Genomic DNA, 18,997 nt, shown 5'->3' on the forward strand with positions numbered 1-18,997 from the left:
GCACAGTCCAATAGTGGGTCCTTAGACAGACAGCAGAGGTCCTGCTGTGGCTGCCTGCCTCTCTGTCTGTCTGTCTGTCTGGGCTCCTGCTCGCTCTGGCTATGAGGAACTAGTTAGGGTGATTTAGGCTATCCCCTCTTTCAAAATGTACGTACCCCAAGGCCACCTCCATGCGGGCCAGGCCCAGCCTCTGGATATGTTGTCTTCGGAGGGATCGTCGACATGTGAGTACTGCTACTGACCTGGACTGGTAATCTTGCCTGTACTGTTATTACGGTTGCTGTTACCGACCTGGACTATAACTGCTTCTGTTACTGTTCTAGCTGCATCTCAAGCTACTAGGTGCCTCTCAGAATGTTTTGTTTGTGACACGAAATGTGTGATCATATAGCCTGATGGTCCAGTTCAGCGTTTTCCAAACTCGGTCCTGGGGACCCCAAGGGGGTGCACGTTTAGTATTTTTGAAATTGTGCACCCCATTGGGTCCCCGGGACCGGGTTCGGGAAATGCTGGTCCAGCCAATTTGTGCTTTGACCAACTCCTCTCTGTTCGCTCATTGTCAAGCCAAACATGTATGGCATTACAAGGAAAGAAGAGTTGGATACAGCTATACAGTGTGGAACCAGGCTAGCGGTCACAGTACTTTGATTTATCAGTTGAATGAAGGGTGTGAAGACAGCTTCAGGGAGAGGGAACTTTCTTTTAAATCGCTCGCTATTTATCAAATATGGACATTGGTGAATTTCCTCTTAATATCGTCATTTCCATTTCCATTGCCAAACGTACTTTCCTATTCCTATTTCCCTAATCTGTTCATTCACTAAAAACATGGTCAATATGAATTACGTAAGTGTCACAATAAGACAGTTCAGTTTATAGTTTTAGCCTATCAATCTGAGTGATAAGAATATAGCACGATGGCTGTTCAGAGGCCGCCGCCTCTCATTTACTGAAGAATAAACCAGGGCCGTGTTCATAAAGCGTCTCATAGTAAGAGTGCTGTTCTAGGATCAGTTTGGTTTTACCTTTTAAATAACAATGAATAACGAGGGACCAGCACTCCTACTCTGATATGCTTTGTGAATTCGGACTCCGATCGAGTTAACAAGTATAAGTACAAGAACTTGACTTGACTACTAACTTAGGCCTAGATTCAATCCGGACCGCAGAAGGTCCGCGTTATAGCGTGATTGACGTTTAAAGGTCATTTCTGATTGAGCCAACCGACTTATGCAGTGTTAACCGTGATGCGGTCTCCACGAAACACTGACGCATTGCCTTTAAAATCGAATTGAATCTAGCCCGTAGTCGGACATTGGTCAGCCACTTAATAACAAGCAGACACATAGAGGTCTCTTTAATCCCTGCCATTAGCCAATGCATGACACCCCCAACACTTTGTGGACCCCAGGAAGAGTAGCTAATTCACATGCAGCAGCTAATGGGGATCCTAAACAGCTAAACCTTCCCCACTCCCCAGCTCAGGAGCTGAAGACCGAGCCAGGGACCAGGCCAGATCAGGCGGAGGTCTGTCCAGTCTGTGGAGACAAAGTGTCTGGCTACCACTATGGACTGCTCACCTGCGAGAGCTGCAAGGTAATGTAGGCCCAGCGTGATCGGCGACACACTTCTTTTCAGTGACACACTTGTTTCAAATAGTATTGGGATGATTTTGTTGACTGTTACATTGAGCCTGTCTGGAGTGGCAGATGGGATGTTGTTGTTTTTCCTTACTTTTGGGACTATTTAATTTGTTCTATTACACCAGGCCAGCTCAGTCAAGAGCAGCTACATGAAACCAAGGGTATTTTTATTTAACGTCTCTATCGTAGATCCAAGTGATTTCATTGTTTCCTTTGAGACATAACAAGGCACACAAACAGCATCCTAGCAGCAGCTTGAATGAGCTCTCTGTCTCTCTCTCCAACCCCTTTCTCTCTGGCTCCCTGTCTCTCTCCTCTCCCTCTCTATCTGCAGGGTTTCTTCAAGCGTTCGGTGCAGAACAACAAGCGTTACACCTGTGCAGAGAGACAGAGCTGTCCCATGAACCCCTCCCAGAGGAAACGCTGCCCCTACTGCCGTTTCCAGAAGTGCCTGGCCGTGGGCATGAAGAGAGAGGGTACGGCACTCCTCACTCACTCACTCACTCACTCACTCACTCACTCACTCACTCACTCGCACGTGCACACACACATTTAAACCAAATGCATACACCCACACTTAAACACATGCATACACACACCTGTGTGCACACAAAACAATCAATGTGGGTCCTCAAAACAATCCTTGAGACCCAGCACAGGACAGACATGTGGGACTCAGAGCCATTTAAAGCAGGGATAGGCAACTAGTTGGCCCCCTTTGAAGGCCCTTTGATCAATCCAGAGCTCCCGAGTGGCGCAGCGGTCTAAGGCACTGCATCTCAGTGCTAGAGGCGTCACCACAGACCCTCTGGTATGAATCCAGGCTGTATCACAACCGGCCGTGATTGGGAGTCCCATAGGGCGGCGCACAAATGGCCCAGCGTCATCTGGGTTTGGCCGGTGTAGGCCGTCATTGTAGATAAGAATTTGTTCTTAACTGACTTTCCTTAGTTAAATAAAGGTTACATTTACAACAACAATCAAAAATATCCTGCGAGCAACTGCGGCCCCCGCCCCCGGATGAGTTCAGATGTTTTGAGGCCCCCACCCCCATCAAAGTTGCCCATCCCTGATATACAGTATACAGGTAACTGCCAGCATAAAGGACACCAACATAACGTGTCTTAATAGGCTGTTGGGGCCACCACAATCCAGGAAAGCTTCAATGCACCTTGGCATAGATTCTATAAGTGTCTGGAATTATATTGGAGGGATGTGAGACTTCTTCCACGAGAAATTCCATCATTTGGTGTTTTGGTGATGGTGGTGGAAAACGCTGTCTCAGGCACCGCTCCAGAATCTCCCATAAGTGTTCAACTGGGTTGGAATCTGGTCACTGAGACGGCCATGGCATATGGCTTACATTGTTTTCATGCTCATCAAACCATTCAGTGACCACTAGTGCACTTAAGGATTGTCATCCTATGGGGGCATAACCATGGTAGCCAAAGTAATGGCATGCCCAGAATTATTATATATGACCGTAAGCATGATGGGATGTTAATTGCTTTATTCGTTCATTCAGGAAACACACCTATGTGAAAGCCTCGGCTTTCAATATACTTTATCAGTCATTATGTGTTCCCATTATGTGTACCTGTGGAAATCTCCTCTGTGCTAGTTTGCATAATGCCTTACCTTTACTTCCACTGATACCCTTCCATGTTCTGCTCCCTCATGACTTATCTGTGGACTCATAAACCACAACTGACCCAGATAGTGTACACTAAAACATGCTGACATCAGAAATGGGTTCAAGTAGTATTGGTTTGTCTTTTCAAATACATTTGCTGAGTTTGTTTGAGCTTACCCGGCAGTGCTGGCACAATGGGTGTTGGAACCATTCAAATATTCCCCGAACATATGCATACTCTGCCCAATGAGCCCTCCTGGCAGGATTGTTACTCCTGTTACTCTCTCTTCATTTGTTAGTGTCAAAACACTCACATGTAACCTTTTATTAAATATAGTTTTAATGTACTCATGTTACTCTCTTCATTATACTCATACCTCTACTGTATGTTACTCTCTGGTCCTACAGCGGTAAGGGCAGACCGAATGAGAGGTGGCCGGAACAAGTTTGGTCCTCTGTATCGACGAGACAGGCAGATGAAACAGCAGAGAGGGGTCTACCGCCACCAGCAGCACAACACCACCCCCTACAGGATCAAACTGGAAAGTGCACAAACGCATCAGCCTTCCGTTTCAAACAACATTCACCTGATGTCCAGTCACACATCGGCACCCCTTCCCTCTGACAATTTCCACCAATCGCAGGCCTACCCCTCTAATCTGGGCCATTCAGAGCTCCACCCCATGCTTCTGGACTGCACCTTGAACCGGGACAGGAGGGCTCTAGCTCCTCCCCCATCCCTGGCTTACCCTGAAGTGTACCACCGTTCCTCCCATGGAGGGGGATCAGGATACCACCGGGAGAAAAGTGAGATGATGCCTTACAGCTACGGCCCGGCACCTCCAACCCCGCCCACACCTAAAGGGTTACTCACCACGCCCACAACCACCCCGAGCTCCACCCCAACCCCGACCTTAACCTCCATGTTGACTGCTCCCATACCTAGCTTCCTGGCCCAGCTTCTGGAGGGTGAGCCGGATGAGCGCCAGCTGTGTGCCAAGGTGCTGGCCAGCCTGCAGAGAGAGCAAGCAAGCCGTGGGAAACACGACCGCCTCAACACCTTCAGTATCATGTGTAAAATGGCCGACCAGACTCTGTTTGGGCTTGTGGAATGGGCCAGGAACAGTGCTCTCTTCAAGGAGCTTAAGGTCATACAGACACACACACACACAAACATTATCCTCATAGAAAACAATGGGACACTTTCAATTCACTTCCTGAATCGACTGCATTGAGAGGTGAACTGACCAGTGTGTGGTCCTGGTGGTTACTCCTTTAGGTGGAGGACCAGATGGTGCTGCTGCAGAGCTGTTGGAGTGAGCTGCTGGTGCTGGATCACCTGTGTCGACAGGTGGCCTACAGCAGAGAAGGCTGCATCTATCTGGTCACAGGACAACAGGTAGGTACCAACTCCAATCACTGTCCTCCTTCCCTTCCTCCTCCTTGTGGTTGTCCTTGTACTTGTTCTCATGCACGTCCTCATCCTCTTCCTCACCCTTTCCATCTCCTCCTCCTCCTCCTCTATTAGCTCATACTATAATGTATTGCCTGAATAATACTATAGGGACGAAAGTCCCAACTAGTTTGAACATCCTGTGTAGTCTGAATAGCATGAGAGGAAGGCTCCACAACACTCTCACTTGAGTATCTTACCTAGTTATTTTCAGGTGATATCGTTTTGCTCTTTTGTAGCTTTGGCAACTGTGTGTTCTATCCCAGCTCGCTCCTCTCCCTGTAGGCTTTACAGACGCTCCACAGCCCTTGGCTGAAACCCTTCTAATTTAGTGTACCCTGCACACACAACTCATGTGGAATTCCTGGTCTCTGGCAACATTTGGAACTGCTGATCTGCGGTTCAGTACGCCGAGTTCATCTCATCCTATGCTGCCGTTCAGTCCTTTTACTTTTGGGCCCTGATGGAGACATGGATCACCCCAGAGAACACTGCTACTCCAGCTGCTCTCTTTTCTTCTCATTTGAATTCCATGCTGCCACTTGTCCACTCAAGCTTAACATTGTTGTCGTCTATTGCCCACTAGGTGCCCTTAAGAGTTCCTCAATGAGCTTGGCACCTTGATAAACTAATTTCCTGACGATGGCTCACCGCTGTTCGTATTTGCCGACTTCAACCTCGCAACGTCTGCCTTTAACTAATTTCTTTCCAACTCTATCTTTCCCCTCCTTGCCCCTTTTGACCTCACCCTTTCTCAGTCCCCTCCCACTCACAAGGCAGGCAATACGCTTGACCTCATCTTTACTAGAGAATGTTCGCCTACAAATCTCACAGCAACCGCCTCCAAGTCTCTGATCACTACGTTGTTTCCTTTTCTGTCTCCCTTTCCTCCAGCCCTAGCCACTCAGCCCCTACTCAGATGGTCACTAGACTTCCAGAGGACCTATCATCCTTCCACTCCCTCCTCTCCACCTTCTCTTCCTCTCTATCTGCTGCTAAAGCCACTTTCTGTCACTCAAAATGTCAAGCTTCTGCCTCTAACCCTAGAAAATAGTTTTCACCTTCTGCTCCCTACTTAATCCTCCAATCTCCTTCTCTGCAGACAACTCTGTCAACCTCTTTGAAAAGAAGGTTGAAGGCAATCACTCCTCATCCCCATCACACAGAACTACCGTACGCCTTGACCTCTTTCTCCCCTCTCTCTCCAGATGAAATCTTGCGACTAGTCAGGTCCGGCCGCCCGACAACCCGCTCGACCCCATCCCCTCCTCCAGACCATCTCTGGACACCTTTTCTCATTCCTCACTTCCCTCAACTCATCCCTGACCAAAAGCTGCTTTCCCTCTGACTTCAAAATGGCCCGTGTCAAGAAACCAACACTTGACTCCTCTGATGTCAAACTACAGACTGGTATCCCTTCTTTCTTTAGAGGTTGCCGTCTCTGAACAACTCTCAAGCTATCTCTCTCAGAACAATCTTCTTGAACCTAACTAGTCACAGAGGCTCTCCCCACTGTCAAAGTTAAATGTCTATCCTATGTTCTCATCCTCATATCCAAGATGACATAGCAGTTCAGACGTCTTTTGTCCTCGTCTTGTCGTGTCCTGTATATATATATATATTTACAACTTTTTCCACATACATTTTTTTAAATTTTCCATCAACTCATCTTCAAAACACTCTCCTGCAACCCGCCTCACCAATTTATATTTATAGAAAAGTATTATTTACCTCAAATCTGTAATCCTCCAAGAAGCTAGCCAGAAACTCCAAGAAGCTAGCCAGAAACTAGCCAGAAGCTAGCCAGAAGCTAGCGCAGAAGCTAATCCAGAAGCTAGTTCAGAAGCTAGTTCAGAAGCTAGTTAGCTTCTTTACTGGCAAATCGTTAGTATTCAGCTAACCACGGTTTGTGGTCATCAGCTATCCTTTAGCTCGAAAATCTATCGGCAGTTTTGTACGGCGCAGCGCAGCGCGGCTCGGAACGGAACATACCGGACCAATTTTTCTCTCCATGTCCCTGGATTTCAACCGCTAACTCTGGACATTCATACCTGGATCTCACAGCTAGCTAGCTGCTATCCATGTGATTATCGGCTTTCGTCGATTCCGGAGCAAACATAAATTATTCCGGAGCTTGCCAGCTCCGTCAATCACTCCTGAGTTCCATCAATCACTCCTGGGCTCCAGTCACCTATCCGGACCCATTTTACTGCCTACGCGGAGCCCCACCGGGCCTTCACAACTGGACTGCCGACGTTATCTACCCGAAGGAGTTATCCGGCTGGCTCCTCCATCGCGACGTTACCTGAACGCCCATCTGCGGCCTGCTAACCGTTAGCTGTCTTATCGGCTGCTATCTGAATAGACAATCGGACAATTTATTTATTTATTTATTTTTATTATTATTATGTTTTCTTCTTGGGCCTCTATAACTATATCCATTGTTTTTATTTTTGTTGTTGTTGTGTGATTTTGGATTAATCCCCTCTACCACACGGAACCCCACTAATCTACTGACGGAACGCAAGAGGTGGCTAATAACAGACCTCCATCCTATGCTAGCTTGCTACCGATGGCCGGGCTAGCTGTCTAAATCGCCGTGACCCCCAACCAACCTCTCCACTCACCGGACCCTTTTGATCACTCGACTAAGCATGCCTCTCCTTAATGTCAATGTCTCTTTTGACGACTTCTGTAACCGTTATAGCCTTGGTTTCATGCATGTTAACATTAGAAGCCTCCTCCCTAAGTTTGTTCTATTCACTGCTTTAGCACACTCTGCCAACCCAGATGTTCTAGCTGTGTCTGAATCCTGGCTTAGGAAGACCACCAAAAATTCTGACATTTTAATTCCAAACTACAACATTTTCAGACAAGATAGAACTGCCAAAGGGGGCGGTGTTGCAATCTACTGCAAAGATAGCCTGCAGAGTTCTGTCCTACTATCCAGGTCTGTACCCAAACAATTTGAACTTCTACTTTTAAAAATCCACCTCTCTAAAAACAAGTCTCTCACCGTTGCCGCCTGCTATAGACCACCCTCTGCCCCCAGCTGTGCTCTGGACACCATATGTGAACTGATTGCCCCCCATCTATCTTCAGAGCTCGTGCTGCTAGGCGACCTAAACTGGAACATGCTTAACACCCCAGCCATCCTAAAATCTAAACTTGATGCCCTCAATCTCACACAAATTATCAATGAACCTACCGGGTACCTCCCCAAAGCCTTAAACACGGGCACCCTCATAGATATCATCCTAACTAACTTGCCCTCTAAATACACCTCTGCTGTCTTCAACCAAGATCTCAGCGATCACTGCCTCATTGCCTGCATCCGTAATGGGTCAACGGTCAAACAACCTCCACTCATCACTGTAAAACGCTCCCTGAAACACTTCAGCGACCAGGCCTTTCTGATCGACCTGGCCGGGGTATCCTGGAAGGATATTGATCTCATCCCGTCAGTAGAGGATGCCTGGATATTCTTTAAAAATGCCTTCCTAACCATCTTAAATAAACATGCCCCATTCAAGAAATTTAGAACCAGGAACAGATATAGCCCTTGGTTCTCCCCAGACCTGACTGCCCTTAACCAACACAAAAACATCCTATGGCGTTCTGCATTAGCATCGAACAGCCCCCTGTGATATGCAGCTGTTCAGGGAAGCTAGAAACCATTATACACAGGCAGTTAGAAAAGCCAAGGCTAGCTTTTTCAAGCAGAAATTTGCTTCCTGCAACACTAACTCAAAAAGGTTCTGGGACACTGTAAAGTCCATGGAGAATAAGAACACCTCCTCCCAGCTGCCCACTGCACTGAAGATAGGAAACACTGTCACCACTGATAAATCCACCATAATTGAGAATTTCAATAAGCATTTTTCTACGGCTGGCCATGCTTTCCACCTGGCTACTCCTACCCCGGTCAACAGTACTGCACCCCCAACAGCAACTCGCCCAAGCCTTCCCCATTTCTCCTTCTCCCAAATCCGTTCAGCTGATGTTCCGAAAGAGCTGCAAAATCTGGACCCCTACAAATCAGCCGGGCTAGACAATCTGGACCCTTTCTTTCTAAAATTATCTGCCGAAATTGTTGCCACCCCTATTACTAGCCTGTTCAATCTCTCTTTCGTGTCGTCTGAGATTCCCAAAGATTGGAAAGCAGCTGCGGTCATCCCCCTCTTCAAAGGGGGGGACACTCTTGACCCAAACTGCTACAGACCTATATCTATCCTACCATGCCTTTCTAAGGTCTTCGAAAGCCAAGTCAACAAACAGATTACAGACCATTTCGAATCTCACCATACCTTCTCTGCTTTGCAATCTGGTTTCAGAGCTGGTCATGGGTGCACCTCAGCCACGCTCAAGGTCCTAAACGATATCTTAACCGCCATCGATAAGAAACATTACTGTGCAGCTGTATTCATTGATCTGGCCAAGGCTTTCGACTCTGTCAATCACCACATCCTCATCGGCAGACTCGACAGCCTTGGTTTCTCAAATGATTGCCTCGCCTGGTTCACCAATTACTTCTCTGATAGAGTTCAGTGTGTCAAATCGGAGGGTCTGCTGTCCGGACCTCTGGCAGTCTCTATGGGGGTGCCACAGGGTTCAATTCTTGGACCGACTCTCTTCTCTGTATACATCAATGAGGTCGCTCTTGCTGCTGGTGAGTCTCTGATCCACCTCTACGCAGACGACACCATTCTGTATACTTCTGGCCCTTCTTTGGACACTGTGTTAACAACCCTCCAGGCAAGCTTCAATGCCATACAACTCTCCGTCCGTGACCTCCAATTGCTCTTAAATACAAGTAAAACTAAATGCATGCTCTTCAACCGATCGCTACCTGCACCTGCCCGCCTGTCCAACATCACTACTCTGGACGGCTCTGACTTAGAATACGTGGACAACTACAAATACTTAGGTGTCTGGTTAGACTGTAAACTCTCCTTCCAGACCCATATCAAACATCTCCAATCCAAAGTTAAATCTAGAATTGGCTTCCTATTTCGAAACAAAGCATCCTTCACTCATGCTGCCAAACATACCCTTGTAAAACTGACCATCCTACCAATCCTCGACTTTGGCGATGTCATTTACAAAATAGCCTCCAATACCCTACTCAACAAATTGGATGCAGTCTATCACAGTGCAATCCGTTTTGTCACCAAAGCCCCATATACTACCCACCATTGCGACCTGTACGCTCTCGTTGGCTGGCCCTCGCTTCATACTCGTTGCCAAACCCACTGACTCCATGTCATCTACAAGACCCTGCTAGGTAAAGTCCCCCCTTATCTCAGCTCGCTGGTCACCATAGCATCTCCCACCTGTAGCACACGCTCCAGCAGGTATATCTCTCTAGTCACCCCCAAAACCAATTCTTTCTTTGGCCTCTCCTTCCAGTTCTCTGCTGCCAATGACTCTGCTGCCAAAAATCTCTGAAACTGGAAACACTTATCTCCCTCACTAGCTTTAAGCACCAACTGTCAGAGCAGCTCACAGATTACTGCACCTGTACATAGCCCACCTATAATTTAGCCCAAACAACTACCTCTTTCCCTACTGTATTTAATTTATTTATTTATTTTGCTCCTTTGCACCCCATTATTTTTATTTTTACTTTGCACATTCTTCCATTGCAAATCTACCATTCCAGTGTTTTACTTGCTATATTGTATTTACTTTGCCACCATGGCCTTTTTTTGCCTTTACCTCCCTTCTCACCTCATTTGCTCACATTGTATATAGACTTGTTTACACTGTATTATTGACTGTATGTTTGTTTTACACCATGTGTAACTCTGTGTCGTTGTATCTGTCGAACTGCTTTGCTTTATCTTGGCCAGGTCGCAATTGTAAATGAGAACTTGTTCTCAACTTGCCTACCTGGTTAAATAAAGGTGAAATAAAAAATATAAATAAATAAATCCTCCTATCCGCTACCTTTGACAACGTGAACCATCATATCCTCCTCTCCACCCTCTCAGGGCTGGGTGTCTCAGGCTCTGCACACTCTTGGATTGCATCCTACCTGGCAAGCCGCTCCTACCAGGTGATCTGGAGAGGATCTGTGTCTGCAACACTTACTCTCATGATTGGTGATCTCCTATCTCCTATCATCACTCTCATGATCTCCTATCATTGCCAGGCAGATGACAACCAATTACTTTTCTCCTTCCCCTGTCTGACACCCAGGTGGCAACAACCATCTCTGTGTGCCTGGCAGATATCTCAGTTTGGATGTTGGCCCACCACCTCAAGCTCAAGACGGAGCTGATCTACCTCCCGGGGAAGGCCTGCCCGCTAAAAGACCTCTCCATCACGCTTGACAAGTCCACGGTGTCCCCCTTCTAGAGTGCAAAGAACCTTGGCGTGACCCTGGAAAACACCCTGTTCTCTGGAAACATCAAAGCAGTGACTTGCTCCTACAGGTTCATGCTCTACAACATCTGTAGAGTACGACCCTACCTCACACAGGAAGCGGTGCATGTCCTAATCCAGGCACTTGGCATCTCCCGTCTGGACTACTGCAACTCACTGTTGGCTGGGCTCATCAAACCCCTGCAACTTCTCCAGAACGCTGCAGTCAGCCTGGTGTTTAACCTTCCCAAGTTCTCCCGTGTCACCCCACTCTTTCTGCACACTCCAATGGCTTCCAGTCGAAGCTCACATAGGCCTTTCTTGAACTAACACTCGGACTTTACTTACATTTTTTTTAGTAGCTTTTTTTAGTAGCTCAGACTTTGCTGACAGCTACTTTATTGAGGAAAATGTACTTACTAGTCACTCTGGATAAGAGCACCTGCTACATTACTAAAATGTACACTGAAAAAAAATGACGCAACATGTGAAGGTCTCATGTGTCATGAACTGAAATAAAAGATCCCAGAGATGTTCCATATACACAAAAAGCTCTTCCCTAAAATGTTGTTTACAAATTTGTTTACATCCCTGTTAGTGAGCATTTCTCCTTTGCCAAGATAATCCATCCAGCTGACAGGTGTGGCATATCAAGAAGCTGATTAAACAGCATGATCACTACACAGGTGCTCCTTGTGCTGGGGACAAACAGTCACTCTAAAATGTGCAGTTTTGTCACACAACACAATGCCACAGATGTCTCATGTTTTGAGCGTGCAATTGGCATGCTGACTACAGGAAATTCCACCTGAACTGTTGTCTGGGAATTGAATGTTAATTTCCCTACCATAACCCGCCTCCAACGTCATTTTAGAGAATTTGTCAATATGTCCAACCAGCCTCACAACTGCAGAACATGTGTCTGGCATTGTGTAGGTGAGCGGTTTGCTGATGACAACGTTGTGAACACAGTGCCCCATGGTGGCAGTGGAGTTATAGTATGGGCAGGCATAAGCTACGGCCAACGAACACAATTACATTTTATTGATGGCAATTTGAATGCATAGAGACACCGCGATGAGATCCTGAGACCCATTGTCGTGCCATTCATCCGCCGCCATCACCTCCTGTTTCAGCATGATAACGGACGGCCCCATGTACCAAGGATCTGTACACAGTTCCTGGAATCTGAAAATGTCACAGTTCTTACAGGGCCTGCATTCTCACCAGAGAGGTCACCCATTGAGCATGTTTGGGATGCTCTGGCTCGACGTATACAACAGCGTGTTCCAGTTCACGCCAATATCCAGCAACTTCGCACAGCGATTGAAGAGTGGAGACAACATTCCACAGGCCACAATCAACAGCCTGATCAACTCTATGTGAAGATGTTGTGCAGCATGAGGCAAATGGTAGAAATTGTTGTAGGTTGCGTTTTTATATTTTTTTGTTCAGTTTAAATGTGGAGCGAAAAAAAGTCTCACACACACTCACAAAAAAAAATATCTGGATAGTCTTAAAGTTTAATCGTCTGAAAGTCGTAAATTGTTTTGAATGAATTGTCTGGAAGGTGTCAAGTCTGGAGGTCCTAAATAGTCCTGTCTCTCTGATGCAGATTGAGGTGTCGAACATCCTGACCCAGGCAGGGGTCACTCTGACCAGTCTGGTGTCAAGGACTCAGGACCTGGTGGTTAAACTCAAGGCCCTTCACCTGGACACACAGGAGTTTGTTTGCCTCAAATACCTGGTCCTCTTCAACCCTGGTGAGTCCTCCGGTCCTACTGAATGTTACTTTGCTCAGATGTACCTCTATTGTAGGTCTCTGGTTTAGATCCCTGGTTCTCAGCCAAGGAATCTCTACTGGAAACGGACAACTTGATTGGGTTTTTGTATTAGACAATCTCATAGTAGACATTTCCCAATTGTTCAAACTGTCTCTGCCGGTCTTTTCCAAACTGCAGACGTGAAGTCTGTTTGGATAGTACCCTACAGATGGTTTATAGATGTTCAACTAACTTTCTCTACCGGTCCTTCTCGACCCTGCAGATGTGAAGTCGGTGCAGGACCGCGGGCAGGTGGAGCGGACCCAGGAAAGGGTGAACCACACCCTGATGGACCACACCCTCTACACCCACCCGGGTCACACCGACAAGTTTGGCCAACTGCTGCTACGGCTTCCTGAGGTTCGCAGCATCAGCCTGCAGGTGGAGGAGTATCTGTACCAGCGCCACCTACAGGGTGATCTGCCTTGCAACTCATTGCTCACAGAGATGCTGCACGCTAAACACAGCTGAATACCGCCTTGCCCTGCTAACAGAGAATGCTTTACACAGTTGAACAACACCCTGGGACTGTCCCAAATGGCAACCTATTCCGTACATGGTGTACTACTTTTAACCAGGCCCCCCATAGAGCTCTGGTCAAAAGTAGTGCACTATATACTGCAGTGAATAGGGTGTCATTTGGGACATTTAACCCTGTTCCACTCAGAGATGCTGATTGCTATGCACTTCTGAACAACTACCTGCTGGAAGGGTGCCTGCTGGACTTGGCTGGTGGGCTCCCTCTCCTCACCTGGGTTGTGTTAATTTGGCACAAGGAGAGATTACCTGGACTAAAAAAAACGTGTTTTAGTATTCCATTGTAAAACATTTTTGCCAAGGTGTAGCATGGTGAACACAACCCAGGGGTCTGTTCAATAGGGCACATCGTAGCAAAACATTTAGCAAAGGAACGCAAACAGAACAAAATGTAGGCATTACCTCCCTGTTTCACTGCATTTCAAAACATTTTCTCCATACTGATCAAGTCCTGGGCATCAGGGTGATGTTCAACTGCCAATGAGCCAGTTATCAGTCTACCAAAATTGTAATCTTTGCTCAAAGGTAGACATTGTCACAAAGCACAGATCTGAGATCAGGGCCCAATTTTAAAAAAGTTACCTATTTGCATAAAATTAATAAAATGGAAGAACGGGGACTTGAATGGGGACTCTGGTTCTATATATTCTTTCTATGCATTTACTCCTATCCGATAGCCGAAATCCATTTTTCCAAAGCTGGACCCAATGACCCTAACGCCAATCCTAACCATAAAGGGGATAAGACATCAACATCTGATCCAGGGCCTGTGGTTAGTAACAACAACAATCTACTTTGTGTGCTTCCTCCCAAGTAATACTTATCTCCAATTGATAATTTGTTTGAAACCCTGAGTTAACGAGTCAGTATTCAGTCAGATGGGAGTAGGAACCAAAATACTGCTATATGCTTTCTCCTCTTCTCCTGTACACACATTATGCAGATGACATATGCATATCATTTGACAAGACAATGTTGTGTATCGGTTTTATCTGTCAGACAAATCATGTCATCCCTTTACCACTAGACCTGTTTGAAATAAACAAGCAGAGGTGTCACTTCCCCCTCAGATTTGTCCTGTACATTTTATTTTTCGTTCCTTCACTGAAATACTACTCGCCCTTTAGCAAGCCAGATAGGTTCCCAATCTCATAAATGGTTTCTTGGTAGCTAGTTCAGCTTATCAATCAAGTCAGACAAGCTAGCTACTCTATCTTAGCTGGCATGCCTGTTGGCAGGCTTCAGAAAAGTAATTACTGAATAAGATTCACATTCCTTTAATCTTGTACCCAGATTTGAGCATATTTAGTTTCGTTAAAAGAACCACTCAACCACTTTTTGTTGACATGGGCCATAGAGGGTCCGCATTTCAGTTACACACATACCATTTAGCCAACAGTCTTAGCTAGCCCCAGTGCAAGGCTGACAGTATGGACTTCAACTAAAAATCTAAATGAAGCGAGAGGAAAAAGAGACTATGAAAAGGAAAGAAATTCCCTCAAACTTTAAAAACGGGGAACAGGCAGGCAACGTAACAAACACCTTTTTTTAAAGTTTAAAGGCCCCCATACGATAGATGCTTTAGAAATCATTTAAGCACAGGTGGGTCCAGAAACACTAAGAATGAGCATGACATAAATGAAAGGGGTAAAGGTGATTTTTAAAATGATTTTATTAGCCTGGTCCAGTTACCTGGGATAGATCTGCAATCATGAACAATTTTGCGAGAGGAACACAAGCACTCTGCCCACATCGACACGGTGGCAACAGAGCTAAATAAAAAAGACAACATACAGTACATGTCTTCTATGAAATGAACATCAATCACCACTTTAAATGGGGAAAAAATAAAATCATAATAATCATAAAAAAATCCTTATAATCATTACCCAATAAACACACCATGGGGTTACATGACTGACTTACTGTCTACAGGAGAATTGCACAGAATCCAGTTATAGTTCAACTATCGCATACGTACTCTCCTTTACAAACAGATATACACATTACACCAGTCACACACGTCCATTCATCTCACACTCCTTGCCATACACACTGAACATACAAACCCATTGTCGAGCTTTTTAGAGAGACCAAAAAAAATCTATCACATCTCCATTGGAAATCTCAGTCAAAACGACAGGAACGTGTTGTTGGGAGGCAGTTTGTGATGTGAAACAAGACAGGATAGATGACAGCTGATGTAGGCCTGCCAGCCATAGTGCTAAATGAAGACAAGAGGAGATCAGAACCCACTAGGGCCTACAGGTTAGACCAGTAACACGGTTTGTGTTCCAAATGGTACCCTATGGGGTCATGGGGTCGAGGCCTACCCAAAACCCCAAATACTGTAGTACCACACCATACCGTGCAGCGGGACCAAATTAGGGCTGACACAGTCCTGATTATCTTTCATTCACAGGTAACATGTGTGTGTGTGTGTGTGTGTGTGTGTGTGTGTGTGTGTGTGATCTCAAATGACACAGCTTGTTCATTTTTGTCCTTCTGGGTTTATTTCTCAGATTGTGGAGAGTTCGCTAAGTCTCTGTAGACAGTCTTTCTACTCATTCGCTCGCTCTTTCACTCACTGGCGCGCTCTTCTCTCAGACACACGCACACCTCGCTAATGGTAAAGCAGCAGGCTAGCTTATTCATAGTTCAACTAGTTTGTACAAATCATTGTCAAAACTGAAAGTAATTAGCAATAAACAGCATTCATATATATTAAATTGTCATTCATTTTTTCTTTTCTTTTTCTCTCTCCTGGGTAATGCTAAACAGAGTATAAAGTCCTCCTTCATTTTTTCCAGTTTCATTCATCAAGATAATAATGTACAACGGTATAACGCTATTTTCATTCCACCTCTCGTACTGAAATAGGAAATAAAGCAAGGGGGGGTGGGGGGGAATTAGTTCTCATTTCTGCTCACGAAGGCTGAAGCGATTCACTCAGCACAACATGTCAAAAGTAGTGGTGTAGAAAAAAAACAACATCCAGATGTCTACAGCTGAAGTAGCGTTGGAGCTGGGCGGAGTCCTTCATACCGCTCTGACTGACAGGCACGGCAGCCAGCCAAGAGTGCTAGAGCCCTCAGTGGACCCGCCCAATACAGTACCTCCCAGTCCTCGACTGGCCAACGAAAACACACCCGGGGGAGCCGAGTGGTTCGGGTGCGCCCTACATTCATGAGAGAGCAGTTTGCTAAGTCGGATTTCTTTCAGGGTGGGTTCTTCTGTCCCGTCTGCAGGGAGAGGCAGCAGACGGGAGGAGAAAGAGTCCTGGAATTAAAGAAGAAAGAAGGTCAGATTAAAGAAAGAGAAAAGAGAAAGAGAGGGAGATTGCGGGTCTGACCCCCATGTTCTGTTCAGAGAGCTGCGGCAGTGTGTGCGAGATGTTCCCTCTCGCGCTCACCACCAAGTGCTTAAGGTCACAATGGATGACTTGTGGACGGGGTTAGTCAAGGGGGAGGCAGTGGGAAAGCAGTAGGAGGCTGGGTGAGCCAGGCCCTGGGGTTAGAGGCCTAGTACGGTGGGAAGAAGCCCTGTTCATTCTTGTCCTATCAAAACATTATTAATTATACAATCTAGGTATATCAGGCCGTGGGGGGCAATCAGAGGCCCCTACGGAGGTGTAGTGTGTGACAGATAGGGCCCTATGAATGGCTTTAGTAGTAGTGATTATCTGTAGCTGGCCCCCTTGTCACATGACATGTACAAATGTCCCCCATACACAGAGCTGTTGAAGGTCATATTCATTGGTGCACACCGTAGCAAAACATATTGCAACGAAAAACAAGCGTTTGTTATTGGAGACATTCAGGTAGTCCCTCCCTGTTTTGGTCCATTTGCCTCCTAGTGAATACGACCCAGGTTGGTCTTAAAGGAGCAGAGACCATCCGGTTGGACAGGCTTAAAGGGGCAGGCGGTTTATACATGTCTGACACCAGTGTAATGTATTCCTTTCAGATCCTTCCGGCAGTCTACCTGACCAGCCTACTGAACCAAAGCAGTCCCCAAATCAATAGCCAACACTGGACCAAACCAATATAAGAGAAAGGAAGGGGGAGGAGGGGGTAGGGGGGTTGACTGGGGGAAGAGGGGTCCCTGATTTACATATGTCCACCTCCTTCCTCCCCCCGCCTATCACCACCTCCTTCAGTGAGATGTTCTCGTTATTATTTGGGGGTGCCCAGCTTCTTGGGGGTGCCCGGGCGCTTGCTCTGCCACAGGTGCCCGGGGATGGTGAAGGCATCGACGCTCATGGACATGGTCTTGGACGGGATGGTGGTGAACTGTTTGCGGTCCGAACTATACTTGTAGATGGACTCCACCATGGCGGGGCTGATGACGCGAGGCCCGATGCCCGTGAGGCGCACCATCTCCTCGGTCTCTGGGTTCATGGTGTAGACGGCCCGGAACTGACAGCTGGAGTCACGGAAGAGGATGAGGAAGTGGTTGGCCTGGCATTTCTCCATCTCCTGAACCATAGAAGGAGATGGGGGAGATAAAAACAATGTTAAAAACACTTTAACAATGACAATTCAATACATTCAACACAAATCCACATTAGAAAGAGTGAGAGAGCTTTGCCAATGTAAACATATGTTTCCCATGCCAATAAATCCCTTTGAATTTAATTGAGAGAGAGTCCCCTAAGCAAGCTGGTCCGGGGGCTCTGTTCAAACACACCCACAGAGCCCCAGGACAACAACAACAATTAGACCCAACCAAATCATGACAATACAAAAAGATAATTACTTGACACTTTGGAAAGAATTAACAAAAATAACTGAGCAAACTACAATGCCATTTGGCCCTAACCAGAGAGTACACAGTAGCAGAATACCTGACCACTGTAAATTACCCAAAACTAAGTAAAGCTTTGACTATGTAAAGACTCAGTGAGCATAGCCTGGCTATTGAGAATGGTCGCCGTAGGCAGACCTGGCTCTCAAGAGAAGACAAGCTATGTGCACACTGCCCACAAAATGAGGTGGAAACTGAGCTGCACTTTCTAACCTCATGCCAAATGTATGACCATATTAGAGACATATTTTCCTCAGATTACACACACAAAGAATTTGAAAACAAATCCAATTTTGATAAACTCTCATATCTACTGGGTGAAATACCACAGTATGCCGTCACAGCAGCAAGGTTTGTGACCTGTTGCCACAAGAAAACGGCAACCGGCAACGAACAAACACCATCGTAAATACAACCCATATTGATGTTTATTTATTTTCCCTTTTGTACATCATTACAGCACTGTATATAAACATAATATGAAACGTCTTTATTCTTTTGGAACTTGGTGAACAGTAAATATTACACTCACACTTTTGTTTATTTCACTTGCTTTGGCAATGTAAACATATGTTTCCCATCCAATAAAGCCCTTTGAGCTGAACTGAGAGAGAGGAGGTGAACGGGATTATAAACAGTGGCAGTGTGGAGGCTCCAACCAGGTAGACTGACGGGCAATCCAGCCTAGCCAGCGGAGCGGAGGATAGCAAGGTTGTTGATTTAAAGGGCTCTAACA

General features: G+C 46.2%; 2 protein-coding genes across 2 annotated transcripts in view; one reads left to right on the forward strand and one right to left on the reverse strand.

Annotated features, from left to right (window-relative positions):
* On the forward strand, positions 1–14,524 carry nr5a5 (nuclear receptor subfamily 5, group A, member 5). The gene is made up of 7 exons (XM_024432803.2): positions 1–224; positions 1,481–1,596; positions 1,978–2,119; positions 3,685–4,424; positions 4,556–4,675; positions 12,711–12,858; positions 13,142–14,524. Exons 1-7 carry the CDS (start codon positions 146–148, stop codon positions 13,387–13,389), a joined length of 1,593 nt encoding a protein of 530 aa, XP_024288571.1. The 5' UTR covers positions 1–145; the 3' UTR covers positions 13,390–14,524.
* A 585-nt stretch (positions 14,525–15,109) lies between these two features.
* The window catches only part of camsap3 (calmodulin regulated spectrin-associated protein family, member 3), a 51,396-nt gene continuing 47,508 nt past the window's right edge, over positions 15,110–18,997 (reverse strand). The window contains 1 exon segment of the mRNA XM_042327278.1: positions 15,110–17,933. Coding sequence (XP_042183212.1) covers positions 17,631–17,933 — 303 coding nt within the window. The 3' untranslated portion in view covers positions 15,110–17,630.

This window comes from Oncorhynchus tshawytscha, linkage group LG09 (genome assembly GCF_018296145.1).
Source record: "Oncorhynchus tshawytscha isolate Ot180627B linkage group LG09, Otsh_v2.0, whole genome shotgun sequence".
NCBI lineage: Eukaryota > Metazoa > Chordata > Actinopteri > Salmoniformes > Salmonidae > Oncorhynchus > Oncorhynchus tshawytscha.